The 24381-nt window shown below is 42.0% G+C and overlaps 1 protein-coding gene across 7 annotated transcripts in view; it reads left to right on the top strand.

Moving 5' to 3' along the window:
• Positions 1 to 24381, top strand: part of cntn5 (contactin 5) — a 129181-nt gene that overhangs the window by 60867 nt on the left and 43933 nt on the right. For all 7 annotated transcript variants that reach the window (XM_061828054.1, XM_061828052.1, XM_061828053.1 and 4 more), the window contains 3 exons: positions 1448 to 1651; positions 11658 to 11760; positions 20272 to 20453. In XM_061828054.1, coding sequence (XP_061684038.1) covers positions 1448 to 1651; positions 11658 to 11760; positions 20272 to 20453 — 489 coding nt within the window. The remainder of the gene's footprint in view (positions 1 to 1447; positions 1652 to 11657; positions 11761 to 20271; positions 20454 to 24381) is intronic.

The raw sequence follows: 24381 nt of genomic DNA, 5'->3' as shown, positions 1-24381 counted from the left end.
CCCTCGCTCCCTTTATCAAATAGTCTTCTTAGTAGGTTAAAGCCGCAACGCCATCTAGTTTAGCTACAAGCACTGAATTGAGTTCAAGTGTTTCCCGATCTGATCGACGCTGACACGGCACTTTATTCATTTTCAAATATTTTTCACTTTGAAGTGACGACACGGCAGCTCTCGCTCTCTAGCAGTGACAGATAACACATGCAAATACTGTCAGGCCACGTTGAGGAGATTAATTTGTCGCCGAGTTCATCTTTTTTTTTTTTTTTTTTCGCCCACAAGTGGTGACAGATGTGTTAATATCTCACGAAGCAGTCGGCGACGCAGCTCTGGAGTGGATCCTACTTGTGTGTCATCCATCCATTTTATTAGTCACCATTAACACTTACGCAGGTGTTGTTTGTCATGCACTCCCTCGACGGTACAGTATGGGACATTTTCACACCTCATTTTTAAAAATTATTTTACTTCCACTTTTGGGGTTTCTATTGGTGCCTTTGTGTCACACACTCATTAAATGTTGAAATTTGATGAATAAAATTGTTTTAGAATGATTATGTGAGTATATGGCATATCTTTTTCCATTTTATGTTAAATAAGTACCTTTAATGACTTGTTTTTAACTATTTTACTTAGTTGTTGAACCATCAAAACACATCCCTGTGTTAGAAATCCATTTAAAATTCAAAGTGTCATTTAGAGCTGAAGCATCTTCACAATATTTTTTTTTCCAAGCACCGGCGTCTGTGGCTTTATCTGCGACAGCACATTTACATTTAGTCATTTACTTAAGAACTTAATGCTGATACAGACCATAAAACGTAATAGTAGCGACGTCCTTTGCCACATTACGAAGTAATGAAGGCCTGCTGTAAGCAGTAGTAGCTTAGTCACCTTCTGTTGTCTTACTCTTTAATTCTATTAACTAGCATTTAATTACTGTCTTATTAGTGGTTTATTAATGCCAAACTTGAGTGGCAACAGTACAATAATTTGCCATCATACTACATTTATATGTGATAGCTGTTTTTTTTTTAAATTCACATTTAAAAAGTAAAAATAACAACGGAGTCACATTAAAGACAACAAAATGGTGCAATTCCCACAAAATAAATGCATGACATGATTATATGCACAAGAGTGCCATTTTCATATTATTAGCAATTCATATTTTAGTGTCACTTAAAGCTCAAGGATGTAATTGTCTATATGAAAAGAATGCTGCAAAGCGCACTCTACAGGCCATTGTTGGTAAAAGTGTGGGTGTGGAAACCTTTAACCGGGTTATTTCGGGTGTTGAACATTCACTATGATCCAATTGAAAAGGAAGCCTTTAGGACAAAAAACAGTAAGACAGAGCTATATATACAATACAACAAAGAGCGGTCGGGAATATGTCTTGAAAAAAAAAAAAAAGCTGTTTCTTAATAATTTGTCCACCTACCCGCAGAGATCATCTACAGCTGGGTGTTCAACGAGTTCCCGTCCTTCGTGGCCGAGGACAGCCGGCGCTTCATCTCGCAGATGACGGGCAACCTGTACGTGTCCAAGGTCCAGCCGTCGGACGTGGGCAGCTACATATGCCTGCTCAAGAACACGGCCACCAACACCCGCGTGCTCAGCCCCCCCACGCCGCTCACGCTCAGGACCGACGGTGAGAGATTTTTGCCTTGTTGTTTACTTTAAGACTTTTTGTTTTGTTTTCCATCAATCCACCTGAGGACAATTATATGCTTCTGAATTGAGAGAAGTTTGGGTTCCAGAAATAAATGGACTACAAAAGAATAACCTAAATAAGGAAATAATGGAAAGCCAACATCAAGGCAAGATATGGAATTTAACAAAATCTTCACATGTTACAGGTTATCGTATAGTTTGTACTGTACCTCTATAATGTAGAGCCTTAGGACTTTTGTTATTTTTAGCTTATGTAATACACAAATACCATTATTGTGTCACGAACCTCCGGTGCGGGCTGGACCCAAATGCAGGATTCCAGGAGAAGGACATGACGTTAGGCGTAGTTTTATTCAAAGCTTAGTTTGAATAAAACTAGTGAAAGTTTATTCAATGCCAGTGACCAAAACTCCAACTTCAATACACCATCTAATTACAGTCCCATTGTGAAACAGCTGCAAGCGGTGACAAGCGTCACCGACCAGGGCAGTGGCCACGCCCCTTTTGGCCGTGGCCCAGCCTGGCTTATGACATAACGACCCACTGGTAGGACGTAGAGGACAGTATTGCATTGTTTTCCATTTGGCATTATCAGCTACAAAGAAGTTGGTTCATCCAAACCGCGGCTCCCATTTGGTGGCCTCGTGGCATTACAGTGCCATCCGTGCTGTAAACAGAAAGTGAGGTGATAGACTCGCGCGATGCAGCCTTCCTCTGCAGAAGTGGGCTTTGGTGGAAATGGTCACGGGGGAAATCATCTGGCGGACTGCTGTGTCCGTGACTGGGCTCGTGGCTCTTTTATAGCGCCCCCTCCAGGGGCCGAGCGGTGTGCGTGTGTTACATTCCGCCTGCAGGTCCTCCTTCTTCACATCCGCGTGAACGTCCATCCGTCGACGCCAAGGTTTTGACGCGGTCCCCGGTGATGGAGGTAAAGGGCCTTCATGCCTTGCAAGCAGATTACCACGTCAGCTTGCATTGTATGTCATGTCATAATGACATTATTAAATGATGACATTATTACATGGCTTTCGGCAAAAAGCCCGATTCTTTAACCTTTTACAAAATAATCCGCTGAGGCTTAAGTGAGCTTTTAAAAATGCAGATGCACAGCTCCTGTACTCTATGCTGTACTGTATGTATAATTTTTTGGTTGATATTATTGCAGTGTATTTCCTGAGAAATCGAAGGACAGGTAATAAAGCACACGCAAAGCTTTTTAGTTTGCCGACCCTTGTGGGGATAAGCGGCATGGAAAATGGATGGATGCATACTGTGTAGTCTACTTCCTGGTTCATGAGTCAAACTACAAAAAGCAAAACAGGAGAACTCCTCAACAAGGAAACCAATCCTGCAACTGAACTACCCAAACTAGCCAGTCATCCAATGAACCAACCAAGTCGACTCTTATCACTAAACGATCAACGAACCAGCCAGCAAGACAAACAGTCAACCATCCAGCAAAGCATTCAAAGAAAACGTGAGCAACCAACCAAATAAACAACTAACCAGTCCAATCCAGTCCAATCCAGTCCAGTCCCGTCCATCCAATGTCCCGGCAACCAAACAACCTAACCTAACCAAGGTAAACCAATCAATTATTAGCAAACTAACCAGAAAACTAACCAACCAACCAATCAAGCATTCAGCCACTAAAACAGTGAACAAACTGGTTAGAAAGAAAGCAATCAGCTAGCCAGCTAGCCAATCAACCAACAAACTCACTCAACTAACAAAACTAACCACAGTAATCGACACGGGTAAATTGGCGCTTTGTGATAAAGTGCTGTGACCACGAATGTCTATCATTTTTTTCCTATTTGTAATTTTGACAAGAAACAAAAAAACAGGTCGTGATTAAAGCGGGAACAGAGATTCTGTTCTACACAGTGCTCATTGCGTCTTCACGTTAATTGATTGACTTTCTGACGGTGTCAATCAAAACCAAGCACTTTGCTTAATTAAGTTGATTAGCGGTTGGTTGGTTTATTAGTTAGCTGTTTTGAATTTTCATTTTTTTTTAATCAGTTGTTGGTTGTTTGGCTGTTTGTAATGATGCGAGTGTACGGAAGGCCCCTCTTCTGTTTGACCCAGTTTTGTATGCGCTATTTCCATATTTGGATAAGACCCACCCCCCTACCTCTGATTGGTTGCCTCCATGTAAAAGACCCACTTGTGAGACCGCACGTGGCTGGCTCAGGAGTGGAGAGTTTCTTGCAATGATTGTTAGACAAAAGGTTTTAATTTTATGATTTTTTTTTCACCCAGAAAAATGTGCTAGTCCTTACGTCCTTGTCAGTATGAGTTATTTTCACGCGACGTCACCCGTTGTGCTGCCTCGAACGGCGGCCATTTTCGATCCCTAAGCTCCGTTACTCATACATAGGCAAGGTGGACGACATTATGTTTCTAACTGCATTTATTGAAGACACGACCGACAACACATCAAGCCCAGACCGACTAGTAGGCTACCTGGCATACACACATCATGGGACTCAGGACTGCGTCACAAAAGCACAGTATTGTGCCTTTGATCTTTTTGATCAAAGTGACAGAAATCCCGAAGGAGGAGCACTTACGTGTATGATAACACGGAAAACAAAAGGCAGTGAAATTATTTTTTTAATATCGAGGCAAACTCCATTTACTCCATTTTTTTCCCCCAAAATTAAAACCTGTATATTAGTTCACCACAAGCACAGCAAAATGTTTATTATTTGTTTAAAAATTGATGACAATGGCTGAAAGACAAAAAAATCAACAAATCCAGTATTTCACAAAATTCTCGACTCTTTCACTAGACTAACAATAAAGGATCTTAACTGTAATGTTGGCCATCGGAAGCGTTAGACCAGTGGTTACCAAAATAGGGTCCACGGACCCCCAGGGGGTGAAAAACGTCTTTCCAGGGGGTCCGTGATGTGAAGACGAAAAAACAAAATCATCTGGAAGCTAATCATGATGTGAGAATTGTCCTTTCCAGTGTTGAACCATGTTTTGATTTATTGTGTAAAAATAAAAATCAAGAGCACGTGAGCCACTAAAATTGAGTATTCCTTTGTACCAGAATGGCATAGCTGTGTCCAGCACTACATTATTGGCGAAAGTTGAAATTGGGGGTCCGGGAGCTTTTTGAACAACTTACTGGGGGTCCAGGCCCAGGTTGACTTTGGGAACCACTGCGTTAGACGATGTTCCCACTTATGCAAGCAGACTTGTGTACTGGATAACGAGGCTTTGAAAAGCTAGCGACTAGCAACTCTGGAAAAAGCTTCAGTGAATTGGCGAAAGTTGTTGGAAAAATGTCAGACGAAAAGTCAGAAGAAGGCCCTCTGATGGTTCGCAAGTCCTCTCTTGTGTACTTGAGACCCGAGACGCCTGTGAAACACAAAAACACAAACAGTAACGGAGAGCATTCCACAGGCTACAACTCTGGTACGCGTTAGGTAGGGAGATTAAATGGCGGTAGGGAGTGGTGTATGCATAATTCAGCAAAAAAATGTGACATCAGTGAAAACAACCCATAAGAAGTGGGCGACCCATGAGAGACCAAGCGACTGTTATTGTCTATGTGTGGACAGAGGTTGGCGGCAGTTTGCTAACAAAAGTATTTGTCAAGTGCATCTGTTTTGAGTCAACGGGATTAGCCGCGGGTTGTTGCACATTATCCGCACGGCGTCTGTCAAAGTGGTTTGTCGTGTTATAATTCTGCCTGACACGGCTAGAAAAATACCTTACTTTTGTCTATTTCCTGCGTTCCAAAATTGCAGGGAACCCCGAAATGACCCCAGTAGAAGGCGCTCGCGTCAGGCTGCTGCAAGCTACAACCGCCATTTTGTTGTTGTTTGGTCAAGTGTGGGTTGTGTCCAGACAACGCAAATCACAGAACGCCTCTCACGGGCCAGGAGTTCAATCGATTTAGGGGATTTCCCATATCGGTATTGTATTGGGGAGGGGGATATTGGAGTTGATTGGTGATTTTTTTTTTTTTAACCCATTCCAAGTCATGAGACATGAAGTACTAATGAAGAGCAGATTTGAGAAGTCAACAGGGATCCTTGACGACAGTCACTGCAAAGCAGAAATGACGAGTTTATGGCCAGAATGAATGAACGAAGCTGGAAAATACAATACCGAAAAAGAATTGAAGCAAAACTGGCATAAACAAAGGGCAAAAGTAGCAACATGACGTGACACCTAGAATTTGATTTATTAAGTTTATTTTATCGGTGCCTCAATCCCTACATGTGTGTATGCACTTTTTGAATGATCCATCATACTATTTGTTACAAATTAATTTGCAGAACAGTGTGCGAAGCACTGACTTCATGTTTTGGCCATAAATAAATTTGTCATTTTAGAGCCGCCGTCTTGCTTCTTTCTGCAGCAAACATGACACAGTCAAGGTTCCAGAGATGAAGGTCCATTATGCCAAAAAGCATAGCCCCAACACACACACACACACACACACACACTCCCGCCACCCGCGGATTCCTGCCCCACAATTCCCCTTGGTGGCCTCATGCAGCCTGCTGCCATATTGTGCGTCCCACTTTTAAAGTGGTGAAAATTGCATTGGCACACCTCACGACAGACGGGCCCAAATGTTGGTGCGTTGGTCACGGGTGGCGACCAATCGTACGGCGCAATCTGTGTCTCGCAAAAAGTGATTACGCAGTAAACGCTTCGAAGCCGCTGTTACCGCATGTGCGAAGTGTGTGTGTGTGTGTGTGTGTGTGTGTGTGTGTGTGTGCGTGTGCGTGCAACTCACCGTTGTTATCCCTAACCAAGATTCTTAATCAAAAAAAGCATCTGGGCTGCATTACGGCCCACTGGAAGTCATTGATCGTCAGCTCACAACCGGCCTCCAGCAGGGTGTGTGGACAAACCTTATCATTGCAACGCGCCCGTCCGAGGTACCAGCAACATGTACTTGCAGTTACTATGATACAAAAAAATTTGACTGAAGAAAAGGCAAAGAAAAACCCAGACTCCTAAATGTACTCCAGTGCACAAATAAAAACAACATTTTAATCACAATTCTATACAATACACATTTTACTCACTCTGCACAACATTTAAAAAAACGAAAAAGAAGCAAGTAGCATTGGCTCGACCTTTATGCTACCAGAACAATGCGTACGACGTTTACGACACAATTTAGCAATACACGCAGGCATAGATTATTTATCCTCTGTGAAAAATGACTAATATTACTGCTGGTTACATAGTCACATACAGTAGGCGTAACTTTTTTTGTGTGTGTCTATATGTTTGTAAGATACGGCATCCAATTGGTCAAGTCACTCATATCAGGAGCTGCAATGAATGTGACACACAAACTGTTAAATCATTTCCATTCCATTGAATTCTAATATGTTTTTATAATGTAAAAATGTAATAAAGATGTACGTTACTCTGAATTTTTTTTTTTTAAACTATAAAACACATATCGAATGAGGCAGCACGGTGGAGCAGCTGGTAAAGTGTTGGCCTCGCACTTCTGAGGACCCGGTTTCGATCCCAGCCCCGCCTATGTGGAGTTTGCATATTCTGCATATTTGCTCCCACATCCCAAAAAATGCAACATTAATTGGACACTCTAAATTGCCCCTAGGTGTGATTGTGAGTGTGGCTGTTTGTCTCAATGTGCCTTGCGATTGGGTAGCAACCAGTTCAGGGTGTACCCCGCCTCCTTCCCGTTGACAGCTGGGATAGGCTCCAGCACTCCCCGCAACCCTTGTGAGGATAAGCAGCAAAGGAAATGGATGGATACTGAATGACTGTGACAGAGAAAATCCCTGTACATACAGCGTGTTCCATAACTTCAAATGAATAATTGAGTAACTACATGTCCAAGACAAATAAAATTAAAGGCCCAATGTTGAAAAGTAACACATTTCTAAAAATTACAACCACACATACAAAACCAAAAATATTTTAGAACTGATTTCACAAAGTTTCAGAAAAGGTCAACACAAGCACCGCATGTATGTATGTGCATGTGGACATCTGCTTTGCAGTTTGTGTAATTTTATTGAATTCCCTCGAAAATTCACGATGCCCGAACCGGTTTGATTGTGTTTAATTATATTCCAACATAAAAACTAGTGAGCCCCATTCTTCACCACAGAAAAAGCCCATTAACCTTTAGTTTAATTTAAATTCAGCAGCAATGTTATCAAGAATACATAATGATGACACACACACACACAAATCATGTGTGTGTGTGGATATACATTATATATATATATATATATATTTGAATGGAGTACCAGTGAAAGGTCATTTACCTGAAGAGGCTAAGCAGTATAGAATCTAGCATTATTCATGGTGTGTGTCATTTTTGAATAATATCGTTTCTAAGTAGAACAAACTATCAGAGGAAAAGAAAGCATTTCGACCTTGTTCAAGCTGACTGGCGACTTAACGCTTCGCCGCAATGACGCTTGGTAATGTTTTGGGTTACAGACGTGCCTCCCGCATTATTCATTTCTATCAATCTTGAGCCTTGGAACTTGAATTTTTGTGTTTAAAAAAAAATAAATATATATATATATATGTGTGTGAAAAGGCAAGAAATAAAATATTGCAAATTTGTGACTTATTACTTTGAAGCCATGATTGTGCAGACTGAAAAGAGTAATTTTCCAGCTTTGTGCAAAAATGAAAATCTTGATGTAATTTGGTATACCGTTCATCTACTCACAATAAAAGTATCCGATTGAGGGTTTTTTTTTTCAGCAAGTACATTTGTAAAGGAAATGCCATTTGGTACATCCATAAGCTGCACCTGTGTAAAAGCCGCAAGTGCCCACATTAAAACCCACATCGAAACACGAGATATTTACAAAGAAAGACAGTACAGAGAAAGAACTTTCAATGTTTTAATACCTTAGCTTAATTTAGCTTAACATAGCAACAACATGGTAACATGAACAAGGGTGGTTAAAATAAAAAAAAAAAAAACATACCATTCAGTCTGCACAGTAGCAACACAGTCGCACAGCTCTAACAGGACCAGTTAAAAAAAAATGCGTAAATCATTGAGACGCGGCAGTAACACAGCAGCAACATGCTAGCGCGGCGGTAACAGGGCCGGTTGAAATAAGACATACCGCTAAAAATCACAGCAACACGGCAGTAACACAGCATCAACACGCTAGCACAGCACTAACAGGACCAGTTAAAATAAACACATACATAGATCACGGAGACATGGCCGTAACGCAGCAGCAACACGCTAGCACGGCGCTAAAACTAGCACAGCTCTAACACTTACTCAGGCTTACCTTTTCCGCTCGATTGCCCCCTTGCGGCCGTTAGAAAATATGCACAAATTAGCCGCATAAGCTGCAGGGTTGAAAGCGTGTGGAAAAAATTGTGGCTTATAGGCTGGAAATTACATTAATTGTTTGTACGTGAAGAATTGTATGACCTTAAAAAATGTACTACAAAAAGCCCCAAGAAATGAGATGAGCTGCTCCATGGAAAAGTAAAACAAACATAAAAGTGTCGTGCACCTTTATGGTTGCTTTTTACCTAAAATATATATTTCAAATTAAGAATTGTTTCACCTGGAATGCTAAAGATTAACCCAAACAACTGCTATAACCAAATAACTGGCAGACAAATTAAAAAAAAAAAGGGAAGCTCGGTCTTCTCGTGTGAGGGATATGGCGAGAGTTATGTTGCCACTTAGCTGGACTGATAGCGCGTTATCGCCTCGCAACGCCATCGTCGGGCGGATTGGGTATCACGGCCTACATTCCCACATCGTGTTAGTACATCATCTTAATGGCGCGCCTCTTCCCGCAGTCCCATTTAACACGGCTAACTCGGCCCAGTGTTAAAATTGTACCCCGGCAAAAAAAAAAAACAAAACAAGCAAGCGCATGTGCCGACGACGATTAGCCGTCTTTAAATAAACACCGTGGAGAAAAGGACGTTGTGGAGATAAAAAGGAAATGCAATTATTCACTTTTATGTTCTGTGTGAATGGTGTCGCCACCCACGTTTAATAAAGTGTGAAAAGTAGAATTGGATTGTTCAAAGATAAGGCAGATGGTGCGCTTAATGAGAACATGTGCGGTACATCTTTTCAGTTATTGAATATATAACGCCAAGGATCAATGTTTTCTTCTTTTAATGGTTTGATTTTAACCTCTATTAAAAAAAGAGGAGGGTTTAAATTTAAAGGAGACATATATGCAATTTTATCACCACTCCCAAGTGTCGTTAAGGGGAGTTCTGTTTATTGAAATCTTGTCATTAGACTACACCAACGCGAGTGTGATTTAAAAAATTGGAGCAACAAAAATTTTAAATGCAGTTCACTGCTAATTAGCCAGCGCACACAAGATTGTGGATCCCTGCGTCTCTACCGCCGTATTATGAATGTCATTTGAAAAGAAGATGTTACTTAAAGGGCCACTGTCATGAAATGCATGATTTTTAGTATGTTATTACTGAAAAAATGGCAGCCAGTATGGACCCATGCGTTTTTTTCGCCACAAAACATGATTTTGTAACTCTCGCCATGAAAATTCTCTCGAGGGATTAGTTTTCGAGAAGAAGCAGGAAGTGATGTTAGTAGCAGACACCCACTCAAGTGGTCTCGTATGGTTATACTAGTTTTCCCGGCTGGAAAGCAGCTCGTTGTTCCTTCGTGTTAGCCACAATACCGGCTCATTGCATTACTGGATATTGCTCGAACGCTCAGGAGGATTGATTAATCCTTTATAAGTTTCCAAAATATCCGGTTCGTCATAAAAAATGGATTGCACGGGTGCAAAGGACGAGAGCTTCGTGGGTTCCAAATGACACGTATGTGTGTATAGAGCTACTAAAAAAAACCAATAGTTGTGGGGGAGGATGTAATCATTTCAGAACGTAAGATCCGCGTCCATAAATCAGAGGTGGTAAACGTGACGATGTGCCCATCGGTGCCACGTCCGCCGATCACGGCTTCGGCCGCGCTTCCGTGTCCCGTAGTAGGTGGGTGGACGAGCCGCCGCTGAACCCGTGCTTTGCAGATGACCACGACTTCGGCCGGGCTGGCTCATACATACTGTCTGGGAGGCTGTTGTTAGTTAGAAGTGATCCACATATCATCTACATATGGCTCAAAATGATAGGGTAATTTTGCCCTGGTCACTTCACTCGGTTGTGAGTGTTCTCTTCTTCGAAAAGAGATTCCGTGTCAGAAGGGGCGTGTCCCATAGTATTCAATGATGAATATCCGGGGTGACATCACGGGCAGGAGATGCAGCCATATGGCGACCACTTGGATGTCGAATGACACTTCTGCAACTTTGCTCTCCGCTCATATTTATTTTTTTGTATCGACATTGAAGTGAATAATGTTATGTGTCTTTTTCAATTCAATATCAATTTTAGAATGTTTATAGGGATGACACTTGGTCTTTAAGGTAGATGACTTCAAATGGAATGGATTGGCTGGCCATAATTTACATCTCCACAGAGAAGTTGATTCATAAATAGACCGGGCAGAAATTCAGACATACTTAACATGATCATTGAGGGCATTGCTAATTAATTGACTTTTCTGTTCCTCTGATTAATGGCCCAAATGTGCTCTTGACGCTGAGATGGATGGTGTGCTGTACAGCTGACGTTAGCAAGCAGCCCTTGTGTTTTTACTCAAGGACAACGCTTTTTTTTTAACAATACAGATGTCTCATATGTGCCTGTGAGGACTTTTCTTCCATAAACCTAATGATGGATGTTTTTTTATCCCCAGGCTTTCCGTTAAGATGATTGACCCTGGCCCCTACTGTTTACAAACATTATACAATTGTTTAGACTCATATATGAAATGGTCTATACTCACATACATACGTACAGCTGTACAAAATTGTGAACTCGCTCCGTAGGTTATTATATAGCGGGTAGAGGGGGATGATTCGGAACACAGGCGATCTCTTTAATACCCGTTTTTTTCCCTCTCCCACAACCTTTTCCAGGTGTCATGGGTGAATACGAGCCCAAAATTGAGGTGCACTTCCCGACCTCCGTGCTGGCTGCCAGGGGCGTCACCGTCAGACTAGAGTGCTTCGCTCTGGGCAAGTAAGTAAACAAGGATATTTGTCACATGAATATACGGCTGCGGCGGATGATTACAAAATAAAAAAAGAAAAAAGCCCATCTTAGTTAATATTCCCAGTGTTTCGCTGCTCAGTTAATATTCCCAGTGTTCTCTTGTCCTCTTTAAACGTCTTTATTCCATTACATGACTTCTTCAGGCAGGATGTTGAGAGACTGAGGAGAAGTGTGTGTATGTGTTTGTTAGATGGTTGGTGTAGGCACCCCAAGGAATAAAACATAACGTGTATGTGTGTGTGTTTTCTGGCTTTGTGTTGAATGAATGAAAAGCAGCAAGACAAGGTTATATTGGCACGGAAAATAAATGACATTGTAATAGTCGTCTGCCAGGAGGGAGCGTCCGCAGAGAGTGCATTCCAAAAGCACTTAGCACACTTACTAAAGTTAGCGCGGCACTAGCTGTCGGAAATGCTGAGAACTTATTATTAGCTCGTCCAGGGAGGCTGGCTTGGTGTGGTTATTTATTTATTTATTTTTTGGGGGTTCATTTTGGGTGAAAACCAATAAAGGCTCATTGGGGCCAGGTCAATAATGCAGCTTGAATAAAATCAAATGATTACAAGAATACATTCTGTAGAAAGTTATCGTTTCTGGCTTGGGAAAAAAAATGGCAATTTAACCAGTGAATAAAGTAGTACCGTAATTTCTCAAGTTTAATGCGTCCTGAAGTATAATGCGCACCCCCAAAGTTGACCTAAAAAATCAGGAAAAGCCTTTTACCAATGTTCAATGCGCGCTACCCATGTGCTCAGAATATCAGGAATGAGTTGTATTTATGTTTTTTTAGGTTTGTACTTGTATTGTTTTTCAAAAAAAATGTCCGTACAACGTTTGTGAGGAAACATTTTTTTAATCCCAAGAGTTTGGGTTGCGCAGCGCAGCCTCTACCCCTTTATTCAATCCAATCCGTAGCATCTTTCATGATGGTGTCAGCTGGCTATCAAAACTACGTGAGCCCAAACTACGTAGAAACAACCATAATGTGCACATTTTTTTAAAAAGGTGACCATTTCAATTGTGTGTGCACTCCCTTTTTTAACGTGCCCATGACGCATTTATTAATCACGTCATTTGAGCTCACGTAGTTTTGATACCCACCTAAAGTAATTGACCCATTGTTGTTTCGGACTATCGCGCTACTTCCGGGTTTGCGGCGTCATCCACACGAGTGATGACATATTTCTTTTAAAAGCAGCTGAACAACTAGCCGTTGTAGTCGACATTTTTAGTTTTAGTTTAAGTTAAAATGAACTCACGGGCTTTGGTGCAGTAGCAACAAACATGCTACGCTAACGATCGTAAAATCCGAGGAGGTCATAGAGTTCAGGTTGGGGGCGCACATTACCGTAATACATATAAATGTGTAACATAAGACATCGAATATCATATCGAAATGTATACGTATACCTTTTTTTTTTTTTTACCAATCTATGTACGTATGTGTGTATGTATATATAATATATATATATATATATATATATATATATATATATAGTGTTTTTTATTTTTCATCCATATCTAAATATAATGCGCTCTATTAACTTTTTGAAAATATTTTTGGAAGGTTATTTTATTTTCATTATTTTCGAAAAACTACGGTAATTTTATGTGGCCAATGTCATAACTATGAGCAATAGCTTTGGTATTTGTCTTGCAAATTGGAATTTATTTTAAGTATGGCTAGTAGTACTAGACTTGGATAATGCACTGATAATAACGTAGAGAAAAGGGCTACAAGCTAAGTTTATCCACTTCTTGGAATTGCTTCTCAAACGTAAATTCTGGATTTGGGTCCTCCAACTTTTTGCCTTCGCACCACGAAAACCTGCCTCTGATTTTACATTTCAGAAGTAGTACTACCGTAATTTCCGGCCTACAAGCCGCAACTTTTTTCACACGCTTTCAACCCTGCGGTTTATGCAATGATGCGGCGCTAGCCCCACGCTAACACTAGCGCCACGCTAGCCTTAAACTCTTTCTGTGTACCGAGCCTTATAACCAGGTGCGCTCTGTAGGCCGCGAATTACGGTAAATTACAACAATAATTTTTTTTCCTGCAATGTCACAAGACTGAAGGGTAAAAACAATTGTCGTTAGAAGGAAAAGTATTGTTTTTTCTGACTGAATCAAAGCAGAAACAATTACAATCGCAAAATTTGAATATTACAGGGTTGGGATATGAATTAAAAGCACATTGCTTGTCTAATCAAATCAAAATATGGTTCAGTAATTGCTATATCTCGGCACTACATATGGAAGTAAATTGCTACCTTTAATAATGGAGGCAGATGTTTGTTTATTTTCATTGGCGACAGATGTTTAATACTTGGCTGAAAACTGAAACTGAGATTTATAGTCAGTCTAACAACATTTGAAAAAAACTGTAAAACAAAAACACGCTGCAACGCATTTTTCTTCTTCTCGAGAGAAAAGTGATTTTCCTTTGTAAAAAATAAATAAATAAATAAATAAATAACTTGCATCACACACTCCATTATGTTTATAATTAGTCACGATGAATTATTCATGGGTGTCTGTCATCCGGTGTCTCTAATCTAAAATAAATCACTGAAAACCTCATCGCAGTTTACCTGGATCTCAATCAACGTGGCTCATTACATCAAGTTACTTCCCAAACGTCATCGCGCAAGGGACTGAAAATTCCGACGGAAGTAGACGAACAGCTGCTCGGCCCGGCGCTCTCTTCAATAAACTCAATTTTGCGTGATAACTTTCCATCAGATAGCCATTTCCAGTTAGTTGAGACAGATGACATATCAATGTGGACTCTTTAGGAAGTGCCGGTCCTAAGAATAATGCCGGGAATTAAGTTAGAGATGGCCTTTGGTTTTCCAGTTGATCCCAATGGAGGTTGGCAACCAGAGCACAGAGGCAGTGGACAGGATTGGCCTGGTTGCTGAAGACATCATGCTGTGTTTATAAAAATGAGAATTAAAAAAATACTGTGAGCCCGGCTACATTGGCGAGGGTCCTCTGTGTTTGGCCTCGGGGGACACATTTCACTCAGAATGTCATCGTTCACGATATAGATTTACGACACCCTGTTCTGGATGTGTTGAATAAGTCCCAGAACTCTACCAAGCATCATATGTCATGTACACAATATCGACTTCCCTGTTCTGGATGCGCCAAACCAGCCCCAGAATGCAACCTATTCCTCTCCATGTTTCATGTTTTCAACTACTGTTTAGAGATTTTGCTAAATAGTATTTGACTTTCATCACACCCCACCCAGATTCAAGACACTCAGTGATAGATGAATCGAGGAGAACCCAGAACAAAGCCAAAAAAATTCTCCACTTTTTTTGTCTGAGAATCTTTTTCACACTGAGCAGCAGAAAGTCTTGCTATTTTATTGCACACTGCATGGAGTCAAAACACGCTGTACTCGACCACAACCTTACAGTAGTGGTCAAAATAATGGGACTCCAATGTGACTGACTAGATTAATCTACGTTTTCAGTCTAATTTTTATTGCTAGTTGCCAGTAGGTGCAGTAGATTCTCAGAAAACCAACAAGACCCAGCATTCTGCACCTACTGGTAACTTGTTTGACATGGAGCAAGAAAAAATATATACTGAAAATGTGGATTAATCTGGTAAGTCACACTGGACCGCTATTACCGTAATTCCCGGCCTTCAAAGCGCACCCATCGAGGACATTTGTAAAGGAAATACCATCTGGTACAAACATACGCCGCAGCTGTATAAAAGCCCCAAATGCCCACATTGAAACCCACATCGAAACACAAGATATTTACAACGAAAGACTGTACACAGAAAGAGTGTAATGCTAGCGCACCGCTAACGCTAGGCTAACGCTAGCACCGCACTAAAGCTAGCTCTAACGCTAGCGCCACGCTAACGCTAACAGGGCCGGTCAAAATAAAATATGCCAGTAAATATCACTGAGACATACCAGTCACACCGCAGCAACACGCTAGCACAGCGCTAACAGGGCCGGTAAAAGGCACTTCCTCGACACATATATTCCACCGGTCTCATTCTTACCTTTTCCTTTCGAGTGCTCCTTGCGGCCCTTAGAAAAAATGCACAAATTAGCTGCATCACTGCATAACCCGCAGGGTTGCAAGCGTGTGGAAAAAAGTCGCGGCATGTAGGCCGGAAATTACGGTATTTTGTAAATGTATCACTGTAAATGTGAGTGTGAATATTTTTTCTATATGCGCGCTACAGTTGAAAGCCGACCATTCCGATGTGTAGTGTGCAGTCAAGTGGAATAGACATCAGCTTCTGAACAGGATACGCAGTAGGAGTGATGGATGGATGAATGTCGAATCGCTATTTTTTTTTCCCATTCCAAGAGAAAGTAGCGTTTGTTCAGAGAGTTTCCATCTCTCTACTTCCTTCTACTCAGGCCCTGAAACGTTTTGGATACTTCCGCCGAAAATGCCATACAGCAGCCCACTCACTTTTTAGTTTAACTGAGCCCAGGGGGAATCAAACTCTACAAATCCTGGCAGCTGCTCGTTCAGCTATGGGGGGGTGAGTGGGGGGGACCAGAATGGCGAGGCCCTTCGCGTTAAGTAGCAGGCCGGAGTGGAGTGGCTTGTTATAAAAGCGAGTTGCGCTCTTGAGGCGGCCCCTTAATGTGTCGGAGAGACGGATGTTTCTGGACAAAAAAAATAAGAGTGCCGGCGAGACAATGCATGGATCTTAATGACATGAATCAAAGCCATCCTTCACTGGCGGTCTGCCACGGAGTCGATCCTCAGCCTTAATCACGAAGCAATTTCCGAAGGAGGGCGCAACAATTGTACAGAATGCTAATAGGGATGTCACATGCACGGGAATAAATGAAGTGACTTAATAGAGTGTAACACCTTATCATCTTGAGCACGTAACACAATTTTAGTGGCGCCCTGGACTCTTTTGTCCAGTTTTTGGCAAATGTTTGTTAGTTCAGTTGAGTTCAACAACATTTTACATTGCATACAACTCAACTCTAGTGTTAATCCTTCAACTGAACCGCTAACCCATCCCTAAATCTACCGCCTACCACTGAACTTGTTTCTTAACTCCAAAGCCATAACTAATCTAAACATTTGCCCCTTAACCAGCCCTCACTAAAACTCCCTAACTGAACCTCCTATACTAAACCTGAACCTAATCCTAACCCCCTAATTCCAACCACAACTCCCTATTACTCTCATCCTAAATCCTAACTCAACTCTTGACACCTAACCCAAAACGTGTAAGACAACCTCAGCCACTCTTGTTTCTTAAACCTTACAGTAACCCCAACCCTTAAACCATAGGCCTAGTCCTAACCCCCAAACCTAAGTCCTTGCCGAAATCCAACTCAAGAACTCTTCCCCCTAAAGAGCTTCCAATAAACAAGGTTAGAGTTCTGGTTCGCACTTATCTGATGTTCCTAGCTCAATATTAACACCAACGTTTCATCCCATTCTTTAATCAGAACCACAATCTCCCTATCGTTAAGTCGAGCTCCCCAACCCAAAACCTGCAAAATCTAACACTAATCCTTCTTTGTATTGGATCACATTATGCACCATCGGTCACCCGGGAGGGGCTCAATGTCAAGCTGCTACTCCCCCACATTGAGAGGAGCCAGATGAGGTGGCTGCGGCATCTGATCCGGATGCCTCCCGGCCGCCTCCCTGGTGATGTGTTCCGGGCACGTCCCACCGGAAAGAGACCCCGAGGACGACCCAGGACACTCTGGAGAGACTATGTCTCTCGGCTGTCTTGGGAATGCCTCTGGATCCCTCCGGAAGAGCTGGAAGAAGTGGCTGGGGAAAGGGAAGTCTGGGCTTCTCTACTGAAGCTACTTCAACCGCAACCCGACCCGGAAAAGCAGTAGATAATAGATGGATGGATGGATGGATTTAAGGTTGAGGTGGGTGAGCTTTGATGCTTAAGTCCTTTTTGAACCAAGCACAAAACTATCTGAAGATCTTTTTGAGTATAAAAAAAAATAAAGCACTAAAAAAAAATAACAATAAAACATTTGATGTCCTTGTGATTCCGCAAAGACTCTGAGACTGAGGGATGTGATGCACTTCCGTCTCGCCTCGGTGATTGATGTGCTCGCTGGAGGTTGGTGCGGCGTCGCATTTCTGCCGCTCGAGAAGCCGTCACATCTCGTTGTCATACAAGAGCAGGAGTGACAGCGTACGCGTTGAGAGAGTCGGCTCATCCATCACTTCGTTTCCAATCGGGCAATCAGTGGACAAGCGGTTGTTGTTCCTTACACACATGAGATGTGCTCATCGTATACACTATTTGTGTACACATGGAGTGAAAAAGGGATGTTTTTACGCATATTTTTTCATAGTAAGCTCTCTCAGATCATTCAGATTTTAATAGCTCACAAGAAACATGTAAATGTAATTACAAAAACCCAGAAAAAAATCAAAACCTCTCTTGTCCCACGCCAAAAAGTAATTGCTCCTCATTGTTTGATCATGAGTTATCTGGGATTAACCTGTTTTTTGTTTTTTTTTTTTTCTATATTTGAGTTCAATTTCTCTTTTCCTATCCATGGCCAAACTTGTTGAACCAAGACATATCATGAATATTGCCTGTCAGACAAAGTAAAACGGGTTACCAGATCACTCGAAGAATCGTGTCATGTTCAAAATCCAAAGATATTCAAAAATGAATGTGAAACAGAGGCAGCAAGGTGGTGCAGCTTCAAAGTGTTGGCCTCACAGTTTTAAGGTCCAGGGTTCAATCCTGACCCCGCCCGTGTGGAGTTTGCATGTTTTCCCCGAGCCTGCGTAGGTTTTCTCCAGGCACTCCGGTTTCCTCCCTCGTCCCAAAAACATGTAACATTAATTGGACACTCTAAATTGCCCCAAGGTGTGATAGTGACAGCAACTGGTCATTCACTCATTCATCCATTTTCTGAGCCACTTGTCCTCACGAGGGTCGCAAGAGTGTTGGAGCCTATCCCAGCTGTCATCGGGCAGGAGGCGGGGTCCACCCTGAACTGTTTGCCAGCCAATCACAGGGCACATGAAGACAGACAACAGTCACAATCACACCTTGGGGAAATTTAGAGTCTCCAGTGAAGCCATGTTTTCGGGATGTTGGAGGAAACTGAAGTGCCTGGAGAAAACCAACGCAGGCACGGGGAGAACATGCAAACGCCACACTGGCACAGCCAGTATTTGAACCCCTGTCATCATAACTGTGAGACTGACGCTGTACCCATTTGCTCTACCGTGGTGACCCAAAATCCATTTGCGGTTAAAAAGCAAGACTGAAGGCTTCTTTATACCGGAGCGAGCGGCGACCACACCGATGTGACTGCGGCTCTCCTGCGCGTGGTTTGCCTTTATACTTGAGAGCAACCCACACGCTCCGTTTTGAAAATGCACTGCAGCTCTTCTCCAAGTCAGAGGAGTTGCTACGGCTGGTATTGGCAAGGGCACCTCAGCTTGGCATCTCCTCAGAACATTTTGATCATTTCCGGGAGGCGTTTTTACTTTCCTTTCAGTTACAAGGAACAAAGCAAAAACAATGGCGACCGCGGAAGCATGTCTGGTTGAACAAATGGACCTAAATGACCAGATGATACATTTGATTATACTGCAAAACCAATCGAGAAGGCGACGATGTAGGTGATATGTGGAGCCGGGAGGAACAGTGAGTACGTCATCACAGAATGCGACTAAAATGCGGCAATAAAGAGAGATGAGCTTTCCCGCCCCCGCCGTGTGCGAGGCAAGCTATGCACAAGCTACGCAGAGGCCTGCGAAGGTCATGTGATACAATGCGGGTAATGTCGGCGAATATAAAGTGGCCTAAAGGCTTGTCTCGCATTTTCCAGGATTATAGATAACTTGATAAACTTGATCGTCTCGAACATTGTAGAAATATTCTATTGACCGGCGAGACAAAATTTGCTGCAAAAATTAAACACAGTCAAACATGTTGGTGGCATTTTTGATGGTCAGGTAATTCAGGACCTGGTCGACTTACTGTGATTAATAAAACCAATGAATTCTGGTCTCGACCAGAAAAGCCTGGAGGCAAACGTGCAGCCATCAGTTTGTGCCCTGGAGCTCACGCACTCTTGGGTTCAAGTCCAGACTTAAATTCAGTTCAGATGCAGGGGTGTGACCTGAAATGAGCAGTTCATGCTTGAAAAACATGCAATATGATTGAATAAATCAACAATTCCTGAAAGGAGGGTGGCCCAAAAGTCCTCCACAGCGACACGAAAAACTCACCAACAGTTACAGCAAACTTTGATTTTAGTTAGCAAGGGCGGCACAACCACCGATTAGGTTTAGGGGCCAGATAGCTTTTTTTAAATGAAATAATATTTAGAAACTGTATTTTGTACATCAATGATGTTATCTTTGTGGTTTGCAAACATTTAAAAGTGATGAATGCACAAAAACCCTTCAAATCAGAAATGAGCGACAAGGTCAGTACAAATATTTGAATTTCTCCTCACAGTCCGGTGCCCACAATCACATGGAGAAAGCTCAACGGCAATATCCCGAAAAAGGCCAGACTCCGCAAGTCCCAAGCCGTCCTGGAGATCCCCAACATCCAGCTGGAGGACTCCGGGACGTACGAGTGCAAAGCTGAGAACCCGAGGGGAGGGACGGCTTTCAAGGGACACCTGCAGGTCTACAGTAAGTAGACGGTGAAGACTTCCTCTTCTGTTGAGAGAATTTTTCTTCGATAAAGTAATGTAATCCTGGTTTTAATACTTCCAGTTTTTGCAGTCTCACAACTTGACCATAAAAAAAAAAAAAAAAAAAAGCATGACTGACATTTGTGGCAATCTAACTCTAATTTGTCTCTGTCAATTATAATCACTTAGACACACATACGTCCGACCATTTTCCATTTTCATGAAATCCGGACATGACACGAACCCTGGTTATCATCACAGCGCCGAAGGCTATCGTGTATTCCCGGAAAAATTGGGTCGAGCGCGCCTATAAAGCCCTGTTAACTTTTTCATGAGCGCTTACAGGAAACGCTGCGCCATTGCCAGCAATATTTTCTTGGCTGGTGGTGGGATTTATTTTTAGTTACTATCTAAGACAAGTCCTGTGTCAAGAAAGTGTAATTACAGATAAGGAAGGAAGCACTCTGAACTACCGGCGCAAATTAGCTTTTGCTTTCATTGTACAACAGGGGTGGGCATAATTTTGGGCTCGAGGGGCACATTTGATTTATAAAATGTACAGATGAGCCTAGTCATTTATGGATGAGCACACAAAATAAAAGATATGTATTACATGGGGATGTTTATTATTTTATCAAATAATGTTTTTTTTTTATTTTCAAATGGTCTTATTCATTGCATTATTATTATCAAATTATTTAATCAAATGGATACAATTAGGGGCCGCACGGTGGTTCAGCTGGTAAAGCGTTGGCACAGTTGTGAGGTCCGAGCTTTAATACCAGACCAGGGGGCACTCCGGTTTCCTCCTACATCCCAAAAACATGTAACATTAATTGGACACTCTAAATTGCCCATAGGTGTGATTGTAAGTGCAGCTGTTTGTCTCCATGTGCCCTGCGATTGGCTGGAAACCAGTTCACGGTGTACCCCGCCTCCTGTCCGTTGACAGGTGGGATAGGCTCCAGCACTCCTTGTGAGGATAAGCGGCAAAGAAAATGGATGGATGGATACATTTAATAAAAACATTTTTGTACTATTTCTATTGTATTATACATATATTTAGATGGATCAGTTAACCAGTTATTTTACAAAATAATGAATCAACTATTTAATACAGTACAATCTTTTAACAGACTGTATATGTAAAATAAAACTATAGAAATGTATTAATTGCAATTAATTAACTCTTTGACTCTTTAAAGCAATGAGAAAAATACTATTTTTGGAAACAAAGCTGCTCAGCTATACAGCTAGTGTATAATTTCAGGATCATCCATCGTGATATCACAAAGATCGTATCATATAAAATTGACTCCCTCATGGCTTTTAAAGAACTAGTTTGTCTGCCGCACGCCACATACACAGATCTGCTACGCTAATGGACACATGGAATTCCAGCAGTGAAAACACTTGCAATTTTTCCTTCACAGCTCCGGAGGAGGGCTTGGCGAGCAGGTGGCTCAATTGCATGAGACCCAAACCATCACCGCCCCCGCCGTTCTCCCACTCTCCCACCACCATTCCATCCATGGTGTTAAAAGTGCAGCAGCAGTGCATCCTCAAACGTTGACAGGCAGAAGGTTTTGTTGATACGATGCAGTCGTCGACAAATGTAATTTTCCAGCTCGGTGATGAGGCGCTGCCTCCATGAGTGAAAATGTCTAGATTTTTTTTTTCTTTCCACTTTGGTCCAGTAGCAGCAGCCCTCACCTTGTTCCAATATCCCTTGTTTTGGCCATTGTCATGTTGAAAGAACCAGCCACGACCCATCCTCAATGCGCTGACTGAGGGAAAGAGGTTGTTCCCCAAAATCTCAAGATACACGGCTGCGGTCATCCTCTCCTTAGTACAGTGCAGTCATCCTGTCCCATGTACAGAAAAACACTCCCAAAGCATGATGCTACCACCCCCATTCTTCACAGTAGGGATGGTGTTCTTGGGATGGATCTCATCATTCGTATTCCTCCAAACACGGTTAGTGGAGTTATGACCAAAAAGTTCCATTTTGGTCTCATCTGACCACAAAACCTTCTCCCATGACTCCTCCGTATCATCCAAATGGACATTGGTAAACTTAAGACGGGTCTTGACATGTGCTGGTTTAAGCAGGGGAACCTTCTGATTTCCTGCCATGACGTCTTAGTGTATTACCAACAGTCACCTTGGCAACAGTGGTCCCAGCTCTTTTCAGGTCATTGACCAAGTCCTGTCGTGTTGTCCTGGGCTGAGTAATCACTTTTCTAAGGATCATTGAGACCCCATGAGGGTCTTGCATGGGGCTCCACTCCAGTTGAGATTGACCGTCATCTTTAGCTTCTTCCATTTTCTAATGATTGCTCCACCAGTGGAGCTTTTTTCACAAAGCTGCTTGGCAATTACTCCGTAGCCCTTTCCAGTCGTGTAGAGTTGTACATTTTTTCTCTGGTGTCTTTGAACAGCTCTTTGTTCTTGTCCATGTTACAAGTTTGAGTCTTACTGATTTTTATGGGGTGGAAAGGTGTTTTTATGCATTGAACGACCTCACAAAGGTCCATCTGATTCAGGATAATACATGGAGTGGACGTGAACTTTTAATGGCGGACTAACAGTTGTTTGAGGGTCAGAATTCTAGCTGATAGACAGGTGTTCAAATACTTATTTGCAACTGTATCACACAAATTTAATCTTTAAAAAAAGAATACATTTTGATTTATGGATTTGTGTAGATTATCTCTCTTACTTTGGACGTGCACCTTTGATGAAATTTTCAGACCCCTCCATAATTTCTAAGCGGGAGAACTTGGAAAAAAGCAGGGTGTTCAAATACTCATTTTCTTCACTGTAACACACTGTTTTGTTTGGACAAATGGGGAAACTCTTTTGAATTCTGCAAAACATGCACAGTGCGTGTCCTTTGAGACTTTTCTTTCGGAAAACGCCGCCCTCGACATGTTGCATTACTTGTTTAGCCTGCGATCATAAAGGAATGGCACCCCATTCCACCTCTGCCATACGCACAAGGCCAACTTAATGGAGTGCCGGAGCCTTGGCGGGACGCGCTTCCAAGGTCCTGCACTGCCGCTTTGATTCAGTTGACAACACAAGGAGAAAAGGGGCCCCGGCTTGTTGCAGCCAAAAGTAATTTCCTTGAGGTCATCTTATAGTTTGGGCTTTCATTGTGTATCGGACATTTCTGGCCATAAAAGAGCAATCAAACAACAACATTGTGTGATAGTGAAGTCGCAGTAAATGCACAGAATTACACAACGGGAGTAAGTTGGTGTATCCAGGCAACGCAACTTGTATTAGTGGGTGCACCTCTGGTGTATGAATAGCACTGGCCTCATAAAAATAAAAAAATAAAAACAGGCCAGTTGGAATAGAATTTCTCCATTTGGCCAGATATTTCAGAATTGTTTTGTATGATCTTTCAGAACACACAGAATATTGTTCGGTGACAATGTAAGCAATCAACCTACCGAAAGAAAGAGTAGGCTCGCTTCTTTCACCAGAGGAAAAAAAAAAGTTATTTTGTGCTCAGCAGTAGAACATGACTTCGTTTCTGCCAAAAAGTGGAGAAAAACAAGCTTTCGTGAAATGGAACAAGTAGAAAGTAAAGCCAAATAGGACAGTGACATTGAGGTTATGTTTTCCTTTCAACATACTTCAAGCTGTAAACAACAAAAACAACACTGAGAAAGGGCTTTTGATATTTATTTGAATATTTAACAATATATTTACAAGTTTGAATATTTTGTTCTCTTTTTTTTCCAATAGATTAATGGACCTTTCCGACCTGTCAATCATTCGTACAATTATAGCCCAATTGTCTTAACTCCTGGCTTGACACACCCTTCTTGTCGCCGTGTCCCACAAGCAATGCTGGTTATCGGTCGCATGCGCTTGGAAAAGTGACATGTGATACGTAAATGAGCAATGTCATG

The sequence above is a fragment of the Syngnathoides biaculeatus genome, chromosome 8, assembly GCF_019802595.1.
Source record: "Syngnathoides biaculeatus isolate LvHL_M chromosome 8, ASM1980259v1, whole genome shotgun sequence".
Taxonomy (NCBI): Eukaryota; Metazoa; Chordata; class Actinopteri; order Syngnathiformes; family Syngnathidae; genus Syngnathoides; species Syngnathoides biaculeatus.
This window is presented reverse-complemented; position numbering and strand designations above follow the sequence as displayed.